This window comes from Martes martes, assembly GCF_963455335.1.
Source record: "Martes martes genome assembly, chromosome: 12".
In the NCBI taxonomy this organism is placed as follows: domain Eukaryota; kingdom Metazoa; phylum Chordata; class Mammalia; order Carnivora; family Mustelidae; genus Martes; species Martes martes.
The window spans coordinates 74,576,043-74,594,225 of record NC_137900.1 but is presented as its reverse complement, the minus strand read 5'-3'; the positions used below and the strand labels follow the sequence as shown (position 1 = coordinate 74,594,225).

The 18,183-nt window shown below is 37.8% G+C and overlaps 1 protein-coding gene across 6 annotated transcripts in view; it reads left to right on the top strand.

Annotated features, from left to right (window-relative positions):
- The window catches only part of ECPAS (Ecm29 proteasome adaptor and scaffold), a 96,289-nt gene that overhangs the window by 34,422 nt on the left and 43,684 nt on the right, over nucleotides 1-18,183 (top strand). For all 6 annotated transcript variants that reach the window (XM_080819767.1, XM_080819765.1, XM_080819769.1 and 3 more), the window contains 9 exons: nucleotides 2,913-3,081; nucleotides 5,691-5,830; nucleotides 8,884-8,965; nucleotides 11,800-11,919; nucleotides 14,642-14,727; nucleotides 14,958-15,036; nucleotides 16,847-16,896; nucleotides 17,853-17,919; nucleotides 18,014-18,136. In XM_080819767.1, the coding sequence (XP_080675893.1) occupies nucleotides 2,913-3,081; nucleotides 5,691-5,830; nucleotides 8,884-8,965; nucleotides 11,800-11,919; nucleotides 14,642-14,727; nucleotides 14,958-15,036; nucleotides 16,847-16,896; nucleotides 17,853-17,919; nucleotides 18,014-18,136 (916 nt within the window). The remainder of the gene's footprint in view (nucleotides 1-2,912; nucleotides 3,082-5,690; nucleotides 5,831-8,883; nucleotides 8,966-11,799; nucleotides 11,920-14,641; nucleotides 14,728-14,957; nucleotides 15,037-16,846; nucleotides 16,897-17,852; nucleotides 17,920-18,013; nucleotides 18,137-18,183) is intronic.

The window sequence follows — 18,183 nt, the reverse complement described above, 5'->3', positions numbered from 1 at the left end:
CTTGACCTTATAGGAGGGGAGCTGCTGTTAGGATTTCAGACTCAGCCTGTCCCAGCTGAAATCAGTCTTTCCCCATAAAAATAGTTCCTTTTCTTTAATTGCTGTCAGTGCTGTGATGGTTCTGTTAGCCATGTCAGTGTACAGTTATAAACTGCCTCCAGCTTTCCTTTTCCCTGTTGCTAATACCAGCCCCATGATACCCCTTCTCTTCTCTTTGTCTCGTCCCGGAACCACTCTCCCTGCTGCCTGCTGTGGGCTAGTTTCATCTCTGCTCAGCTCTCGTCATGACTTTCTCACCAGCTGTTCTTCTCCAAAACTCTCTGCACTGCCAGAGGGAGTCCTGATTTTTATTTATTTTATTTGTTATTTTTGTAAAGATTATTGATTTATCAGAGGAAGAGCACACGCACACAGGCGCTCACTTTTGCTTGAGTGGGGGGAGGGGCAGAGAGAGGGCAGAGGAACAGACTTCTCTGGGAGGGGGGGCTAGATCTCATGACCCTGAGAGCATGTCCAGAGCCGAAATCAAGAGTCGGCTGCTTAATTGACTGAGCCACCCAGGCGTCCCAGGGATCCCTTATTTTTAAAACGGGATTTTTAAAATCTCCCTGACTTACCAGATCTTAAAATCCTTGGGGTATTATATTTCAGTCGTTACATACACTCATGCGCTCTTTCATGCGCTCTTATGTCCTTGCCTTTCCCATTTTAAGAGAATACAGTTCTCTCTGTTGAGAATGCCTGCCCATCAGAAAAGAAGGGAAGAAAGAAAGAAAACAACAGCCCAAACAGCTGCTTTGAAAAAGCATCTCAAACTAACTTAGATGTCAGCTGTGTGTGTCTCTGACATAAATTTCTTGCCCTGGGCAGAGAACACTGTTTTCCGGGTCCTTATTACACTAACCATCCATCTGCATTGCCGCTTTGTGTTTTTATTATACTCCTGACATGTCCGTCTTCCCTAATAGATTGGGGACTCCTTGAAGTCAAGAGCTGTTTTATCTGGCTCTGATTCCTTGCGCCAGTGGCCCAGGTTATGATCTATCTGCTTCTAGGCTATTTATTTTTTAGGTTGTCTTGCTGCCAGAGATATTTATCTAAAATGCTGCTTTCATTATGTTTCTTCCCTGATCAAAAGTGTAATATGTAATATCATTTTAGCATGTGGAGCCTCCTATCCTCTGTCCCTTCATCCAGACACAAGAGGACAATTTCTTTCCTTTCTGGTTTGCTCCCCTCCTACCTCTCTGGTTTGGTGGCTTTATTTTCCAGACCTTGAAACGTTCTGCTGTCTCTACCTGTTCACTTCTAGTACGTGTCCTATCATTTCTTATTTCTCAGTGGTTTCTTTGTCATGTGATAACATGTCGAATGCTGGCATATGTGTTATTATGTTAACCTGCTCCAGATGGCAAAGACTCCCGTCTTACACCGCCTGGTATTCTTCGGTCTTGTGCTTAGAATGGTGTTTTGCATCATGTTAGCTGTTCAGTAATTACTGATTCATTTACTTACTGCCACCAGTCTTGCTTTAACCTAGAAATAAATAAAAACCTCCTTTTTATAGTTGTTAAATTAGGTGGCAGCCAGAATTGGCAGGTGATGATGGCTTTGGTAAGTAAACTTGGAAATCCAGATTTAACTTAGGCACATAATGTCCTCAATCCAGTTTTTCTTACCAAATCCAAATTTAACTTAGGCACATAATGTACTCGGTCCAGTTTTTCTTACCAGGGGGAATTTGCCTTATTTTTATAAAAATATTAAAGTGATTTCTTAGTAGTTTTTTAATAGATGGATTTAAGATTGAATGGATATAGCATATAACTTACGTGGAATAATTTACTATGCCATCAGGATATAAGTGTTATTTTTAATTTTTATTATAATGGGTATTTCATTTTAATATCCAGTCTGATAATTCATTAGCATAGAATTTTAGAGTTTCAAGGGACCTGTGTTAAATTTTTTTTCAAAATTTTCATTTTGTAGATGAGAAATGCCAGTTTAGGGGCGCCTGGGTGGCTCAGTTGGTTAAGCGGCTGCCTTCGGCTCAGGTCACGATCCCGGCGTCCTGGGATTGAGTCCCGCATCGGGCTCCTTGCTCGGCGGGGAGCCTGCTTCTCCCTCTGCCTGCCACTCTGTCTGCCTGTGCTCTCTCTCTCTCTCTGACAAATAAATAAATAAAATCTTTAAAAAAAAAAAAAAAGAAATGCCAGTTTAACTGGATCAAAATGAATTTATCGGAAATCTTATTTTTAATCTATAGAAGCTAAAAATGAAGATAGGATGGTAAATTAATAAGTAGCTACAAAGGGCTTTGAATATACAGTGGGAGAAGCTCATCGTTCTGGCTTTTCCTCTTTGAATTTTTTTTCCTTTTTGGGATGTTAATGTGCTTGTGGGATAAATGGTTTGGAGGTTTCAGTGGGTTTTCTAATGCAGGGATATAAGGAGAATTAAAGGTGAATTGCAACTTTAACAGAAATAGGGATGACTGTAGATGTTCTGTGCTTTGGATCTAGAATATGTTGTTTTTTTTTTTCTTCTTAGCTCTTCTTACAATCAGCTAATCTTTCTCTTTGTTGACCTAAAACTCAAAGTGTAGTAGGTCCAAACAGCTCTTAAAGGGTTGTTTATAGATTGAGAGCAAAATATTTATATTCATTGTTGGTAACTGTAATAGTTCATTTGTAACTAAGCTGAACAGATGGACTCATGGTTAATTTGCTAAAGATGTAAATACCCTTTTTTGGATACCTTCAGAATTTTTCTTTATGATGAAATTTTACTTTCAAGTATTCTAGAAAAAATATCTCAGAGAAAGGTATATAATTGAATGTATTAAATGTACATGTAAATGTTTCTGTATGTGTTTTAATAGGGAGGTTAAATTTCTCTTTCCTTTTCAGATATGTGTTAAGTGAATCCCAGAGTCGCCAAAATTCATCTTCAGGACAGGGTTCTTCTTCAAATAGTGGGGGAAGTTCTGGCATACCACAGCCTCCCCCAGGAATGAGTTTTTACGCAGCTAAGCGAGTTATTGGTGATAACCCGTGGACTCCTGAACAGTTGGAACAGGTATCACTGCTCTGTTCATACTGGAACTTGCCCCGGTACGCTAGCCTGAGGAGGTCCCCAGAAGCATGTCTGCCATAGTTCTCATGTGCTCATTCTCTCTAATGAAATAGCTTTGCAACGGCCGATTGACCTAATGTACTCTCTTCATCGTGGCAGTTACTTGTTAAAGCCCCAGGGAAAGGGAGGAGTGGGAAGTGCTCTTCAGTGCTCTTCACTGCATACACGGTTCAAGGATAAAATACAGGCCGCTTAGAAACGGAGTATGCTTAGCTTCTTTCATTTTCGCTTTTGATTGTAGGTTTAATAATCTAGCTGTTTTGGTGCAGTTAAAATACAATTTATCTTATATTATTCAGCTTTTTAGGGCTGTACATTTTGTTTAAAGTGAGGAACTCCTGTACTCACATGTGACAATATGGGGGAAAAGCATGACTCCCTTTTATATTTCTTGCTGGGAATTTAAAAATTGGCATTAAGCATTTTATTCTGGATTTAAACAGGACACAGATGTTCTCTGAGCAGCTTTTAAAAAAGACTGGTGCTCTACAGAGAAGTTGCCTCACTGTGTCTGTGTCATCAGGCACCTCAGGGAAGAACAGATGAGATCAGTATGTAATTATTTTGGAATTCAAGCAACATGGGTTAGTCTTCCAATCCTTCCTTTATCTCTCCGTGGCAGTCTAAATGATCTGATATTTTTTCTTTTTGGGAATGTAAGGGACCACTGATCAAAAAATAGTGTTCCCCAGGAGAGGGAAAAAGGCGAGTGGGGCATTGCTTCCACTTGCAAATTTATAGAATGATTTGTTCAGCGAGGGTTATGTTTGATTAGATTTGCTTCATGTTTTATAGATCTTCCTCCCCCCACCCCCTCCTCAACCATGATGTAAGTAAGAAAGAAAGGTAAATAGTATAGTAGTTACTCTTTTTTGGGTGTGAACTATTTGACAGATACTATGCTGAGCACTTTGAATACCTTGTCTCATTTAATTCTTACAGCAGCCCAAGGAGGTGGAGAAATCATTTCATTTTGTAAAAGGAAGTGAGGTTTTGAGATGTACCTTGGTCTCACTTCTAGTACTAGGCTTTGAATCTAGGCCTCTCTGAGGGCTCAAGCTCCAAGTGCTGGAGAATAATTGTTAACATTAAATTGTAATCTTGTGTTGGTAATTATTTGCTAATACTTAAGGGCCTCTCCATGTTTTTTTGTCAATTTTATAGTCTAGTGAACCTAATGAACCATTTAGTTTCAAGGATGAAATAAAATTTTGTTTTTATTTAAATAAAAATGTTTTTTTTCTAATGACAAAATTATGATAATGTAAAGATTCAAGCATACAGAATATTATAAAGAGAAGTTAAAAATTACCTGGAGTCCTGCCACCCTAGTTTGTCATTCATCTACAGCCTACTCCGTGTGTGTGTGTTTGTGTGTATATATATAAGTACAGTTTTACAAATACATTTTTACATATTATATGTTATATTTACATATGTTTACATATATACAGTATTTTTGGTTTACTTTTTTCATTTAAAAATATATAAAGTTTTTTAAAAAGTCATCTTTTTAAATGTTTATGTAAAATTATGTGTAGACCACACAAGATTTTACCTAGTCTTCTACTGATGGGCATTAGTACTGTTTTCAGTTTTCTTTGCACATTTTTTTGTTTATATCTTCATGTAGTTAGTTTCCATAACTGTTCTTCTGTAGCTTAAGTAAATATTTGAGTTCTTTCTCTTGTAGCTCTTGCCACAGTAAGTTGTATTGAACAAGGGGAGGGAAGGCAAGCATTTTATGATCAGTTTAAATACTTTTAAAAATTGTATCTGTTGTTATTTAATAATTATAAGCTCTCTCAATCAAGATTCATATGCATAAGAACTAGTATGTAACTGATTTCTAAAGGTAAAGATAGTTTTCAGGTACATTTGTCCTAAATAGAATTCTTTGTTGTGAAATTCATAGCTCCTTCACATTGCATGAAGTTCTAATTAGAATCCCTCTTCAGTCTGTATTTCATTTTAGCCATTCAATTAGACTGAATACTGTTCGGTTAAAATTTCACTTGCCTTGACTTAGAGTGTGTTTGAAACCCTATTGTTTTCAGTCTGTAAGAATATTGAGGACAGAATGAATATGTTAACAACAGAGTGGAACTCTATGGAATGTGGTTTAGTTCTTTTTGAACTGTCAAAACAATCCATGGAGCCCTCTATTCATAATGTACCACTCTCTTACCTGCAGGCTCCAAATTTGGACTTCAGTTCAAGGCTTTATCATTCTAGAGAGACTGTAACCTAAGTAGGAGGGCTGTGTATCGTAATGGTCTTCGAGTTGGAGAAACTTGGGTTTGAATCTTGTTTTCATCACTTACTGTGTGTCTTAACCTCTTAAGCCTCGCCTCAGTTTCCTCATCAGAAAAATGGACTGTTACTTATGTCATAGATTGTGAGGGTTAAATGAATCAATAAATATATGTTATATACAGTTCCCTGGCACATTGTAAGCCTGACAGAAGATGCTACTGTTGTTACTATTAATTTCTGGTTGGTGGTGTTTGTCTCATTAATCACTGTTTCTCCCTCCCTTCATTTATCTGCAGTGCAAGTTGGGTATAGTGAAGTTCATAGAAGCTGAACAGGTGCCTGAACTCGAAGCTGTTCTCCACCTGGTGATTGCTTCTAGTGACACACGCCACAGTGTGGCCACAGCAGCGGACCTAGAATTAAAAAGCAAGCAAAGGTAAACTACCTCCCTTTTCCCCTTTAAAAAATGAAAAGAGGCCGTATTTCTAGAAGCTCATGTTTATTCTTTCAGGATTTTCTATAATGAGATGTTCAGTTTAGGCGGTTATGAAATACTGAAATATACCTAAGCTGTAATAAAGACAGTTTGCTTAGGAGCGGGGTTCTGTATAAGACAAAAGAAGTAAAGCTGTTTGGAAAAGCAGTTTAAAACTGGAATGTATTAGAGATATTACCATGAGAAGTGAGACCTTTGTTGTCTCGGTAAATGCACTTAAAGAACATATGTTAAGAAGAATGTCGAAGTCCAGAAGCTATTCATTTTTGATTCTTCCTCTGTGTCAAACCATTTACGATTGCTTTTTAATAAAGGACATGTAGGTGTTATGATTAATACGGTAAAAACAGGTCCCTTGTAGAGAGGTGCTAAATAATGATGAAAAGATATGCTGAATAAATCTTAACTCACACAGGAGAAAACACGAATAGTAATAGGCTCAGAGAAAGTGTTTTGTGTGAGAAATCAAATCAGTGCAAAGTGAAACGCTCGTGTACCAGTTTGTACCCATTGGTAAATAAAATTGTGTAACGGTTGAAACTCCATTTAAGTTTCTGTTGAAACTGCTGTTTCTACGTTCTGTTGATTGGCATTATAGACTGAAATAATTTTTGGAAAGCACTTTGCAGTATGTAATGAATCATAAAAATATTTATAATCTTTTATGTAAATCTTCTGGGAATTTATCCTCAGAGAGTCATTCAAAAGAAGAAGAAGATTATATTTAGAAAAATGTTATAGATTTGCTCATTATACCATTTCCTGTAATTTTAAGAAAAATGGAAACAAATTCAAATTTCCACTGTAGGGAAGTAGTTAAGTAAATTAACTGTGTCTTTATATGGAATATTACATATCTGCCAAAATAATTATGAAAGTAATAAAGCAGTGTGTAAATTGTCTCCAAGTAATGGCAAATGAATCCAGCAGAATAAAAATGTGTACTGATGTAAAACTGGAGATGTGGGAAGACTTAAAAACAACACAAGAAATTGAAGTTACTTGGTTGAAAACTATCACAATTAGGGAGGTGTTGTGTTCTTCATTTGTTTTAATGTTTAATGTAATAACATGCTAAAAGGCAGTGGTGTGCATATATTGTAGTTTTTCCCCTTCAAAGAAACCGATATAAGTAGGTATAACTGAGTAAGGAATGGAACTTTGTAGTCCCCTAGAGGGCAGGTAAGGCAGCCCAGGGGAGGAGCACGATGTCCTGGGGTAATTCTGGTCACACCTATCACTGATGGAGTGCACCAAGACTCCTGTAGCCCGCCAGGCCTTGAACTCTGAGGAATAAGAAAGCTGGACCAGATTGTACTTTAATACCCTGCCCCAAGTCTAAAATTCCTTCATGCTGCTTATAACTGCGTCCTGGTATCATTTTCAAAGAATTTATTTGGTTTCGAAGTATCAAAAAATCTTTCTTGAAAACTTCTCATTGTGTTTGAGCTGGCCTCATTCTTTACAGCATGTAGTGGATCGGATTGTTAGAAATATAAATGTGGTGCTGAAGTATTCTAGTTCGTTTGGATTTTGCCTGGTAAAACAAACGTGCACTTTTTCATAAGAGGAGTTTAACATTTTTAAGAGGTAAAAAGGAAGTTGAGAACCATATGTAGATATTTTCCCATTTTGCTAAAAGAAAAATCCTGAAGTGTCTGTTTAAGTGATGCATCTTTCTTTCGATCTTTTTTTTTTTTTTTTTACCTGCCTACCTGCTGTACCATCTACCTGTTTTACATGCATAAGAAAGAAGTGTAGAAAAAGATACACCCAAGTTATTGGTTACTGAAAAGGAATAGAGAGGTATATGGTATGCAGATTATAAATTTCTGTAAATTTCTGAATTTTCACAACAAACATCATCAAACTAGAAAGATGGCAAGGGTTTCAAAAAAATAGAGGAAACAGTGAAAATTATCCTTATTAGTTTTTAGTTTGTTTTTACTGAAGTGTCTTTGTGTTGTCAAAAAACTCTACACCTCACATATTTATGGAAGGGAAGCAAAGGTGGAGCTTGAGGATTAGTTAGTAGCGGTCATCTGAGGAGAGTGTAGGTGAGTGCAGACTACAATAGAATGGTGGAACATCTTCCAGGAGAGGGGCCTTGTGGCTCTCTAAGGAAGAGGCAGATGGATGAACTGTGAAAGTCGAGATGGATGAGAAAACCTGTCAGAACAGCTTCAGGAATGAAGTTTGCACAGACAGAGTGTAGCTTGGAAGCAGAAGCAACGTCAGAAGGCAGAGAGAAGGTAGTGTGGCACATCTCACTGGTCAGGTCACGCCAGGATTGCAGTACTGCTAGGTTTGTTATGTGACTGGGAGGGGCTGCCGCAGAGGGCGGGTGCCATTCCCTAATCCTAATTCACCTGACAGCGGGACCTAAGCAGGGGTAAGCCTCCAGGACTAACGGCAGCAGAACTGCTGTGTAGAATTTGGTGAGGAAACTGCAAATACGTGCTGCCGGAGAAGGAAGAGAGAGAGGCTGGGGATCATAGTGACACAGTGTAAGAGAAATGGGATGGGCTGCCAGCTTCTTAGGGTTGAGGCTTTAATGGATATTTTTTTTTTTTTTTTTGGTCACTTTCCTTATCACTTTCGGGTTTCCAGGTAAATTCAACAGAAGAATGACGCTTGCCTCAGTTCTCTTTGAACAAGTGTACTATAGCTGTGCTCTGTCCAAACTGCTCTATGGCATTGGCCTTGAGCGTGAAATACAGTCCATTTTTCTTGTGTGGGTGTCCAGTTGGGCCATGGGTGTAATGACCTATTGAATCAGGGTGGGATAAGCAACTTCCTGTATTTCTGTTTAAAAACTAAGGTTGGTCTGAATTAATCCCTTTCCTTCTCTTCTACAATGTCAGTTGCTCAGTTCATTTGTGTATTTCTAACATTTTCCTTTGGTAACAAATATTGGGGCTGTGTATTGTTTGAAATCATTGAAGTGGGACAAAACAAATAATTTTAACAAGCTGTGTTGAAACCTTCTGTAGCTTGATTGACTGGAATAATCCTGCCATCATTAATAAGATGTACAAGGTATACCTTGGAGATATACCACTGAAGACAAAAGAGGTAGGTTGCTTTGGTTTATTCTCACATCATCATAAAAGCATTTGGTTGACATGAGTTCGATATATTTGAACTTTTTCTCCTAGTTATTTTGATTTATGCTGAACCTAGACTATAGGAAATACTAGTTTTAAGTCATGTTGTCTGGGTGGATTAAAGTCTGGTAACCAGTTTATTTGACCTGGTGGTTTCAATTCCTGTACTTAAATGATGATACACTGTCTAGATTAGGGGTCCACACACTTTTACTGTGAGTTTTTAGGCTTTGCTGGCCATGTGGTTCTGAGGCAGCAACCATTCAGCTCTGCCTGAACATGAAAGCAGCCGTAGGCAACTCATAAGGAGCGTGGCCAGATGCCACTGTAGCTTCATGGTTACTGAAATATACATTTCATATAATATTCACATATTCTGAAATACTACTCTTTTGATTTTTAAAAAAATCATTTGAAAACATAAACCCTATTCTTTTTTTTTTTTTTTAAAGATTTTATTTATTTATTTGACAGAGATCACAAGTAGGCAGAGAGGCAGGCAGAGAGAGAGAGGGGGAAGCAGGCTCCCCGCTGGGCAGAGAGCCCGACGTGGGGCTCGATCCCAGGACCCTGGGATCATGACCCGAGCCGAAGGCAGAGGCTTTAACCCACTGAGCTACCCAGGCGCCCCCATAAACCCTATTCTTAACTCATAGGCTTTATCAAGACAGATGGGCCTGTTGGGTCGTTTGTTGACCTCTGGTCTAAAATCTAGGACAGTAGGTGGGTTCTTCTGAAGCCTCCAAGTAAGGTGTTTGCTTAATAAGTTGAATTCTGTTTAGTTCACTGTATTTAAAAGTGTGTCCATATTCAAATCCAGACATACAAGGATTATATGTTTGCTTGCTTGCTTTTTCAACCATAAATAATTGTTTTAAGAATCATAATCTCCCTCCTCCCCATCATACTATTTCCAGTTAGATTAAATTGAGTGTGATGTGGCAGAAAGAGCAGTGAATTGGGAATTGGGAGCCTCCCCTTGGATTCTAGTCCTTGAGTGGCTATACGTCATTGTACTAGGGAGGAGAGATTTGGCTAATCACAGAACTTTTCTGGCCTCATATTCTTTGTGGAGAAAACAAAAGAGTTTGATTATCAAGATTAGTGGTTCGTGGAATGTGGTCCATGCACCTTTGTCAGGTCATAGGGAATTTTTTTTTTTTTTTTTTTTTTTTGACTGTGTCGATATTTGCAGTGGTGGTGTGCAAACAATGGTGGGTGTCACTGCTGGGTCCTTGCACAAACCAAACTGTGTCACTGAATAGTACTAGTAGTTATTGTGTTCTTAAATGTTAGCACTCACGGTTAACCAAAAAAAAAAAAGGAAGAAAGAAAAACATGGACAGAGTGAAAATGAAACTCCGCTTTACTTAAGAATATCTTTGATGAGACGCCTGGGTGGTTCAGTCAGTTGAGCAGCTGATACTTGGTGTCTGCTTGGATCGTGATCTCAGGTCGTGGGATTAAGCCCTGTGTCAGGCTCCGTGCTCAGTGTGGGGTCTGCCTCAGGTTCTCTCTCCCTGTCTCACTGCCCCTCCTTCTCATGCACGCTCTTTCTCACTCTCTCTCTAAGTAAATAAATCTTAAAAAGAATAATTTTTTTAAATTAATTAATTTATTTTAATAAACATATAATGTATTTTTATCCCCTGGGGTACAGGTCTGTGAATCGCCAGGTTTACACATTTCACAGCACTCATCATAGCACATACCCTCCCCAATGTCCATATCCCCAAGAATAATGTTTGATGAAGCAGTAAAAATTACTTTACCTGTAGACTGGGAAACTGTGGCCATTGAGGTGGTATTTGGCAGATAAGGTTCTCTAAACTGAAGAAATGAGGCTTCAAGAAAAACAATTCCTGTGGTTTATGGGCAGTGGTAAAAATTTGACTTTCAAGCAAACATTAGAATTTAGGGAAACTTGTATCCATCACAATGAGCCTGACATTTTGAGATTTTTCTGATGAGATTGGTGGTGATAATAACATGTGATTTAAAAAAAATGTTTTATAATGAAATGTTTGCTTAACTCATGAGCCAGTATTTTCCAAATGACCAACGATGTTACAGAAGCATTACAATGGTAAGTGGGCCATTCAGTGGGCAACGTAGATCAGTGGAATTTAGTATAAGAGTATACAAAAGTTCGGTGATACAGTTTCAAATCCAAATTGTAACTAGCCTTTAAGAAACTGTTGTTTATTAAGTTTTGCTGGAGTGTCAAAGAATATCTACAATTACCCAAAAAGGCTAAAATCATCCCCACTTTTCCAAACACGTATCTTTATGAAACTGGGGTTGTTTTTTTTTTTTTTTTTGACCCCACCCAGTGCCAGTTTTATTTTTTTAATGTAGTTTAACCAAAACAACATACCAGAACAGATTGAATGCAGAAGATAAAAGAATCCAACTCTCTTCTATTAAGGTGGACAGACAAGATATTTATAGAAGATGAGAAACAGTGCCACTCAGTACAGTTTTTTGTTTGGGAAAATATAGTAAATTTTCTTAAAAATATGTTATTTATGAAAATGTATAATGGATTTGTTATTATTTAACATTATAATTTTAAATGAATATTTAAAAATTTCTCATATAAATTTTCTCATATAAATTAGCAAATATTGATAGGTGTTCCAGTGTAGCAAGAGCTCTTCGGAGTGTTTAGTAGTTCGTGAAAGTGTAAAGGAATCTTGAAACAAAAGTGTGAGAGACACTGATTTAGACACGCTCTCATGACTGTTTTCAGTGAGCAGTAATTCTGAACTGCTGAGTTAAAATTAAACATATTTTTAACAGGGAGCAGTTCTGAAACCAGAGCTGAAGAGGGACCCTGTCAGTACAAGGGTTAAGTTAAAGATTGTCCCGCATCTCCTTCGTTCTAGACAAGCTGCAGAAACGTTCCCAGCTAACATCCAGGTAATTCATTCTTTCCAGAGAAAGATGGACTGTTTACAACTCTTATGTCTGTTTAATTGCAGAAAGAACTGCATTAATGGATATTCAGGAGGTATGTTGATATATGTAACAAGTTTAATGAGATTCCATCTTGTTTTTCTATCTCAGGTTTAGCTGCAGACATGGTTAAAAATTAAAAAAATTTTTTTTAACATTCAACTTAAATGTATGATGACTGTCCTTTTAAACTAGTGCTTTTCTGGGTGGCTCTTCTCCAAAAATGTTTTTCTTAGGCAGCCAAGTTTCTGGTGGTCAGTTAAGTGGAAAAATTCAGTTACCAAGTGTCATCCTTAACGGAACCCCTACATGTTGGCAGTGGCCAAATTCTCTTGATTCTGCCTCCTTAATGTCTTTATCTGCATTTACCTAATGCTGATGTTAATTGGGGCTATCCCTTCTCATTTTGGTCATCACAGTAATCGATCTTGTTTCCCTTCCTCTCATCTGAAAGACAGTCTATTTTCTCTGTTGCCACCAGAGTTTTTGTTGCGGTTGGAAATCCTTGTACTCTGATCGTATGGGACACCAGTCCCTCTGCCAGAGCTCCTACCTTTTATCCAAGTGGTGACCAGCTCAGCTCAGGTAGCAGACAGATTGGAGTAAAAATTTGTCATAGTTATTTGCTGTAGATCCTAAATAAGCCTCAGGGTTTTTTGGTGTGTTTTTCTTTCTTTTTCTGTTTTTCTTAAAAAAAGTCTTTTTTAAATCTGTAAAATAGGTGTCATAATAGCAGCTTACTCAGAGCACTATCATAAAGACTGAGTGGGATCATAGAAAGTTGAGAGCACAGTGGCTAGGACTCATTCAGTTTCCACGTTCCTAGTAACTGCTGACAGCTTAGCAGTTACTTCTCTTCCGGTCTCCTCTCTCACCACTCCCTTACCCTGTACCTTATGCTCCAACAAAAGATTGTTTTCTTTAAAGACACTGTTTTCATGGCTCTGTGTCTCTGCTTCTAATGCTCCCTTTGCTTGGCAGAGCTCCCCTTCCCCCTTTGGCCTGGTAAACATCTACTCATGTTTCAGGATTCACTCCAGCATGCCACCGCCTGAAATGTTCCCATTTCCTGCCACTCCTCTTTTTCAGTCCGGAAGTGAGAACACTCCCCATCGTGCTCCTTGTATGGAGGACATAGCATCTCTCCCCTTTAAGGCTTATTTTGTTGATGTAGCTACTTCCTCCTCCTACTCGATGATAAAACTTTTATTCCCCATATCTGGCACTCTGATATTTGACTTTAAAGTATTCTGTGTCTCTCATAAATGTAAAATTATCACAGAGCTTCTATCATTTCTTTTTCATAATTGGTGTTCGCAAGCACTGTTTTCCAGATAGTGTCGATAATTTTGTTTCAGAAAATTTGGTGTAGTAGCACTACATGACATAATAAGTAGCTAGAATTTTGTGACAAAATATTCATAGACGTCCTGTAGATGTGTACTTTCTTTGTAGTTATTTATATGTTTTCAAAATAAATCTGGCTAAAATGTGGTGTATTCAAAGACAAACTCATTGTCCCTCACATACATTCTTCTTTCTGTTCTCATTTTTGATGATTGCATTACTGTTCTCCTATGTAATTGGCCCTACCCCCCGTCTTCCCCACTTATCAGTCATAGAAATCCTTCAAGGTATCATTCATGAACCTCATCTTTCTTGATACCAATGGCTTTAACTAGGTACATATTACCTTACCTTAATTTTGAACTGATGAAAGTACCCAGCGTAATGCTTTGCAAATAATATGTGCACCATGAATTTTATTTTTTCTGATAAAACATTTGTATTCTGATTAATCATTTTCTTCTTTTATCTTACTGTATTATTCTATATAATAGAGAATTATCAGATAAATTTTCTAGGAGTCTTTTCTGAATAAGGGGCATGTGATTACATATTGTCCTGTATCATTTTTAATGTATGTACATTTTGATCCCTCAAGGAGATTGAGTGCCTTGGGAGCAATGCTTGTCTCTCTCTATCTTGCAGTGCCTGGCTAGGGTTGGTTACCCAGCAGGGCTCAGTCCTGTCAGTCACATGTCATTGTTAAGTAAGATCAGAATACTGCTAGTAGTTTTCGGAACCAGTGTGAGGAGATTTTTTTTTCTAAGCGTAAGACTATCTGTCCCATAGAAGGTGGGAATTTGAGGAATTTAGATTTGTTTGACATTGCTTTCTAATATCTGAACCTTCTGGATGCTGTACAGGGCTCACCTGCGAGATCTTTGGCCATCTAGGCATGATTACAGAATGTATGGAGCACCTCCGTTCTGACCACGTGTGTAGAATGCTTGAATCTTGACATTTTTCATGAAGCTTTTATTATAATTTGTTAGGAATGGGCGACTCCATGTACTTAATGAGCCAGAGTGACTTTATCTGCTCCTGTCGCCTCTGTGATATGAAGTGGCAGACTGAGGGCCCGCTGTGAACTCTTGTTTCTGCTGGTAGATCCGCAAGTTTTGCAGACTGTCCCGATCAACCACTGTGTTTGTTATTCCACAGACTCCTGATTGGAGCTATGTTGGTCGGCTAAAATGATCATCTGTATTAAAAAGAACTGTGTTAATTTTGAATAACAAGGGGGTAGTGCCCAAGATCTGCTGTTGAATCCTGACTAAAATCTGAGAATAGCAAGTTGCTATTACTAATTGGTGTTCTTGACATTGTCCCTTTCTCATAGGTGGTGTATGACGGACTTTTTGGCACAAATACAAATTCAAAATTGAGGACATTATCCCTGCAGTTTGTGCATCACATTTGTATAACGTAAGTTTTTTGAACTATCTGACTGTAAAATTTCAAGCTGTTGGAGTGATCAAATGATTCAAGTATTTCTTTTTTACCCCAAAAGAAACCATGTTTGCTCATCTTAAAAAAATTTTAGGTTTTACTAGATTATTTCAGTTGTGTTTCTAATTATTTTAAGTCATCATCTGAAAAGACGCTAATAATGAGATTCTTATCTTGCTTTGTGTATGTGTGCTATTTTTTTAAAGTTGCCCAGAAATCAAGATTAAGCCATTAGGTCCAATGCTTTTGAATGGCCTCACCAAGCTAATCAATGAATATAAAGAAGTAAGTGACTTGTCTTTTAAACTCTGTTAATGTTTTATATTTTAAAGTATTTTCTGTTATCAACCTTTCTGGTCTACATGTTTGTTTAGTTAGTTATAGTTGGCTATTTTTCCATCAATTCTTTAACATTTTTACATGAAGTAGTGTGAGTTTCAGAAATTACTGCCATCTTTTGCTTTTTTGCTTTTGGAATTAAGTGTTAAAAATACAGTATGAATTTTGAGGGGTCTTATTGCTTCTTTAAATAACATCTTTTAAAGCAATTGCATTTTATTCTGCTTTTAGGCACTGTGCAAAAATGGAATGGAAAGAATTACATTTTATTTTATGATTGGTTTCCATATGGATGTTTATTTGGATTTGCTTATATTAAGAAATAGTGTTAATTCTTAAGGGCTGAGTTTTTAACCAATTCAAAATTCTATAAAAACATGCATTCAGTAAGTTTTTGATTCCTTGAGCTAAGTGGGATGAGGATTCTTTGGAATGTAGGTTTTTGAATCCCCTTTGTCCTTGCTGTGTCACTCTTACTATCTTCATTAGTTCGGCTGAATTTGCTAAAGAAAGTAATGTTTCAAGAAGTCTAGTCAACATTTTTTTCCTAAGTCTTAACTAAACATGAATGCATGTTTGCAGTAGCGTAGTAATTAACATTCTGCCATTTGGAGTTAGAATTGAGTTTGAATCCTGGTTTTGTTTTTTGATGAGTTGCTTAAATTCTTTGGAGCTCTGTTCTTTAGTAGAAAAATGAAAATAATACCTCTTTGTTGGATAATTGTGAAGATCAAATGAGATTATACACAAAATTCCTCAGCACACCGAATGCACTTTAGTAGGTATTCTTATTAGTGAAGAGCTGTTCAGTGCTGTGCAGTGGGGCTTTGGCAGCAGTGCTCGGCCTGGCTGGCCTGTCTTGTACTGAATAATGCTTGTATGGTTTTTGAGGCCTAGGGAACCTTTCAGAGTATTTTTATGGCATAGATAGTCAGATGCTTGGGATGGTTGGTAGAAATAAAAATGCTTTCGGGCTTTTAGGGAGAGTCTATTTTTAAAAATTCATTCGAGAGGCCAGATAAACCATAGGGCCCTAATCTCTGTACCTCCTGGAGATACCTACATGACTTCCCAACAGATGAATCCCGTCAGTGTGTCCATCGAGGTGTGGCAGAGTGAGACCTGTGTTGCCTGTAGGAACTTCAGCTCACAGAGGTGTTCCTTTGTAATCGACTATGGGTTTTCATAAAACAATGTAAAATTCTGTCTGCCTGAGGAGGGACCCTCACTTGAGGGCTGTGATCCCTTTCATTTTTCATAATGGCAGCTGTTTATTATCATGCAGATTTTTAGGTAATTGTTCCCCAGCTTACTGCAATTCTGGGGGGAGAGAGGGAGGATCCAAGTCTTCAAGACCAGTGGTGAATTTTCTGTTAAGTTAGGGTGTTTTCCCAGTGTGTTGAAGATCATTTTTGGTGTTTGCAGGTTACATAGTGTTGAAAATACCCTGAAGTTAGCTCCACCTGAGAGAACCCTTTCATATATGACCTCTGCATTGTCCTTTGGAGTGAGTTGGGGATGCAAAGTTTTGTTTTCTTTTTCATTTTAGTAGTGTGATGATTCTGGGTTTGGACTTTTTTGTTTGTTTTTTTTTGTCCAGATGCTAATAGCATGTAGTTAGGCAGAGTGAGACCAGGTTTAACAAGGAGTAAAATATTGCATGTAATTGCAGCAAAAAGGTTTTGCCGTTTACTGTATTTTTTGTTTTGTCTGTTTTTTTGTTCTTTTTTTTCTTTCTTTCTTTCTTAATTTCAAGGACCCTAAGCTACTGTCAATGGCATATTCAGCTGTTGGAAAACTCTCCAGGTGAGTAAACCCTTCTTCAGTGAGAGCTATGCTAAGAAAAATTATGTGGCATTTAATAATGGATGGAGAATAAATTGGTTGCGATTTTGAGAGGAAATGTATTTAATGGCCCTAGGTTGTTTAGGAATGTTTTCCTTGCAGAAGGAACATGATGTGAGACATTCCACTTGAAGACAGCTATGTTTCCATAGTAAATGGCAGTCTTGAAATGAGATTTTGAACTGGATTGTGTCTTAACGGGTTACTTTTTCTTGCACCCTGGAGACATTTGATTGACCTTAAGTGTTCTTTGTTGCCGCTTACCACTAGTCTTTATAATCACAATCATCAAGGTTTAGTTCTTGACTCTCTTTGCTGTTCTGATAGTGCTATATTATGATTCTGGGTGGCCCTGTTTCCAGAGGTGGATTTTTTTTTCTTCTGCTTATAGTATGATTTCCTCCTTCCACTTCCTCCTGATTTCCTCTTCCTTCCCTATATTTCAAAGCAGGGAGACTGTGACCCTGGGTGGTGCTGCCAGCTGTGGCGCAGGGCCTGTACTGGCCAGTGTAGACTAGGTCTTGCTCTTCTGTCTGTGCAGGGAAAGGATCTTTGGGGTCAGAAGAAGGCCACCCTAGGTCACATGATACAGCACTTACATGATAGCCTTTAGTTTAAATAGCAGTTTGGTCTTAATTGTCAATGTTTTTATGTTAAAATCAGAAATGTTAACTGAATGCATGGAATCTTATGAAGGCAATCTCTGGATAGTATTTTAATCATGGGTTACTTATATTAGACAGTTGAATTAAATATTTACTTTTAAAAATATTTGACTCTTTGGGGAGGTAATCTAATGATGTTGACATTATGTTTAGAGATGAAACGCAATTCAAGAAAATTTGTGTTTAGTTACATTTTCTTCTAACTGCATGGAAATTTATGGTTGTAATAATGGTCTTATTATTCTCTTACAGTCGAATGCCCCATTTATTCACTAAGGATATAGCTCTTGTGCAGCAGCTCTTTGAAGCCCTATGTAAGGTAGGGAAACACCCAACCAATCTATGCTTTCCATTTGGATGCTGACCTGGAAACCTGACTGGGAAGGGAAACACTGTTTTTATCATATTTATAGGAAGAGCCTGAGACTCGGCTTGCTATTCAAGAAGCGTTATCTATGATGGTTGGAGCTTACAGTACCTTGGAGGGAGCACAGCGAACTCTCATGGAGGCACTTGTGGCTTCATACTTAATAAAGGTAGGTCCAGCTATGTCAACTACAATGGTTGGTGATACATACATGAT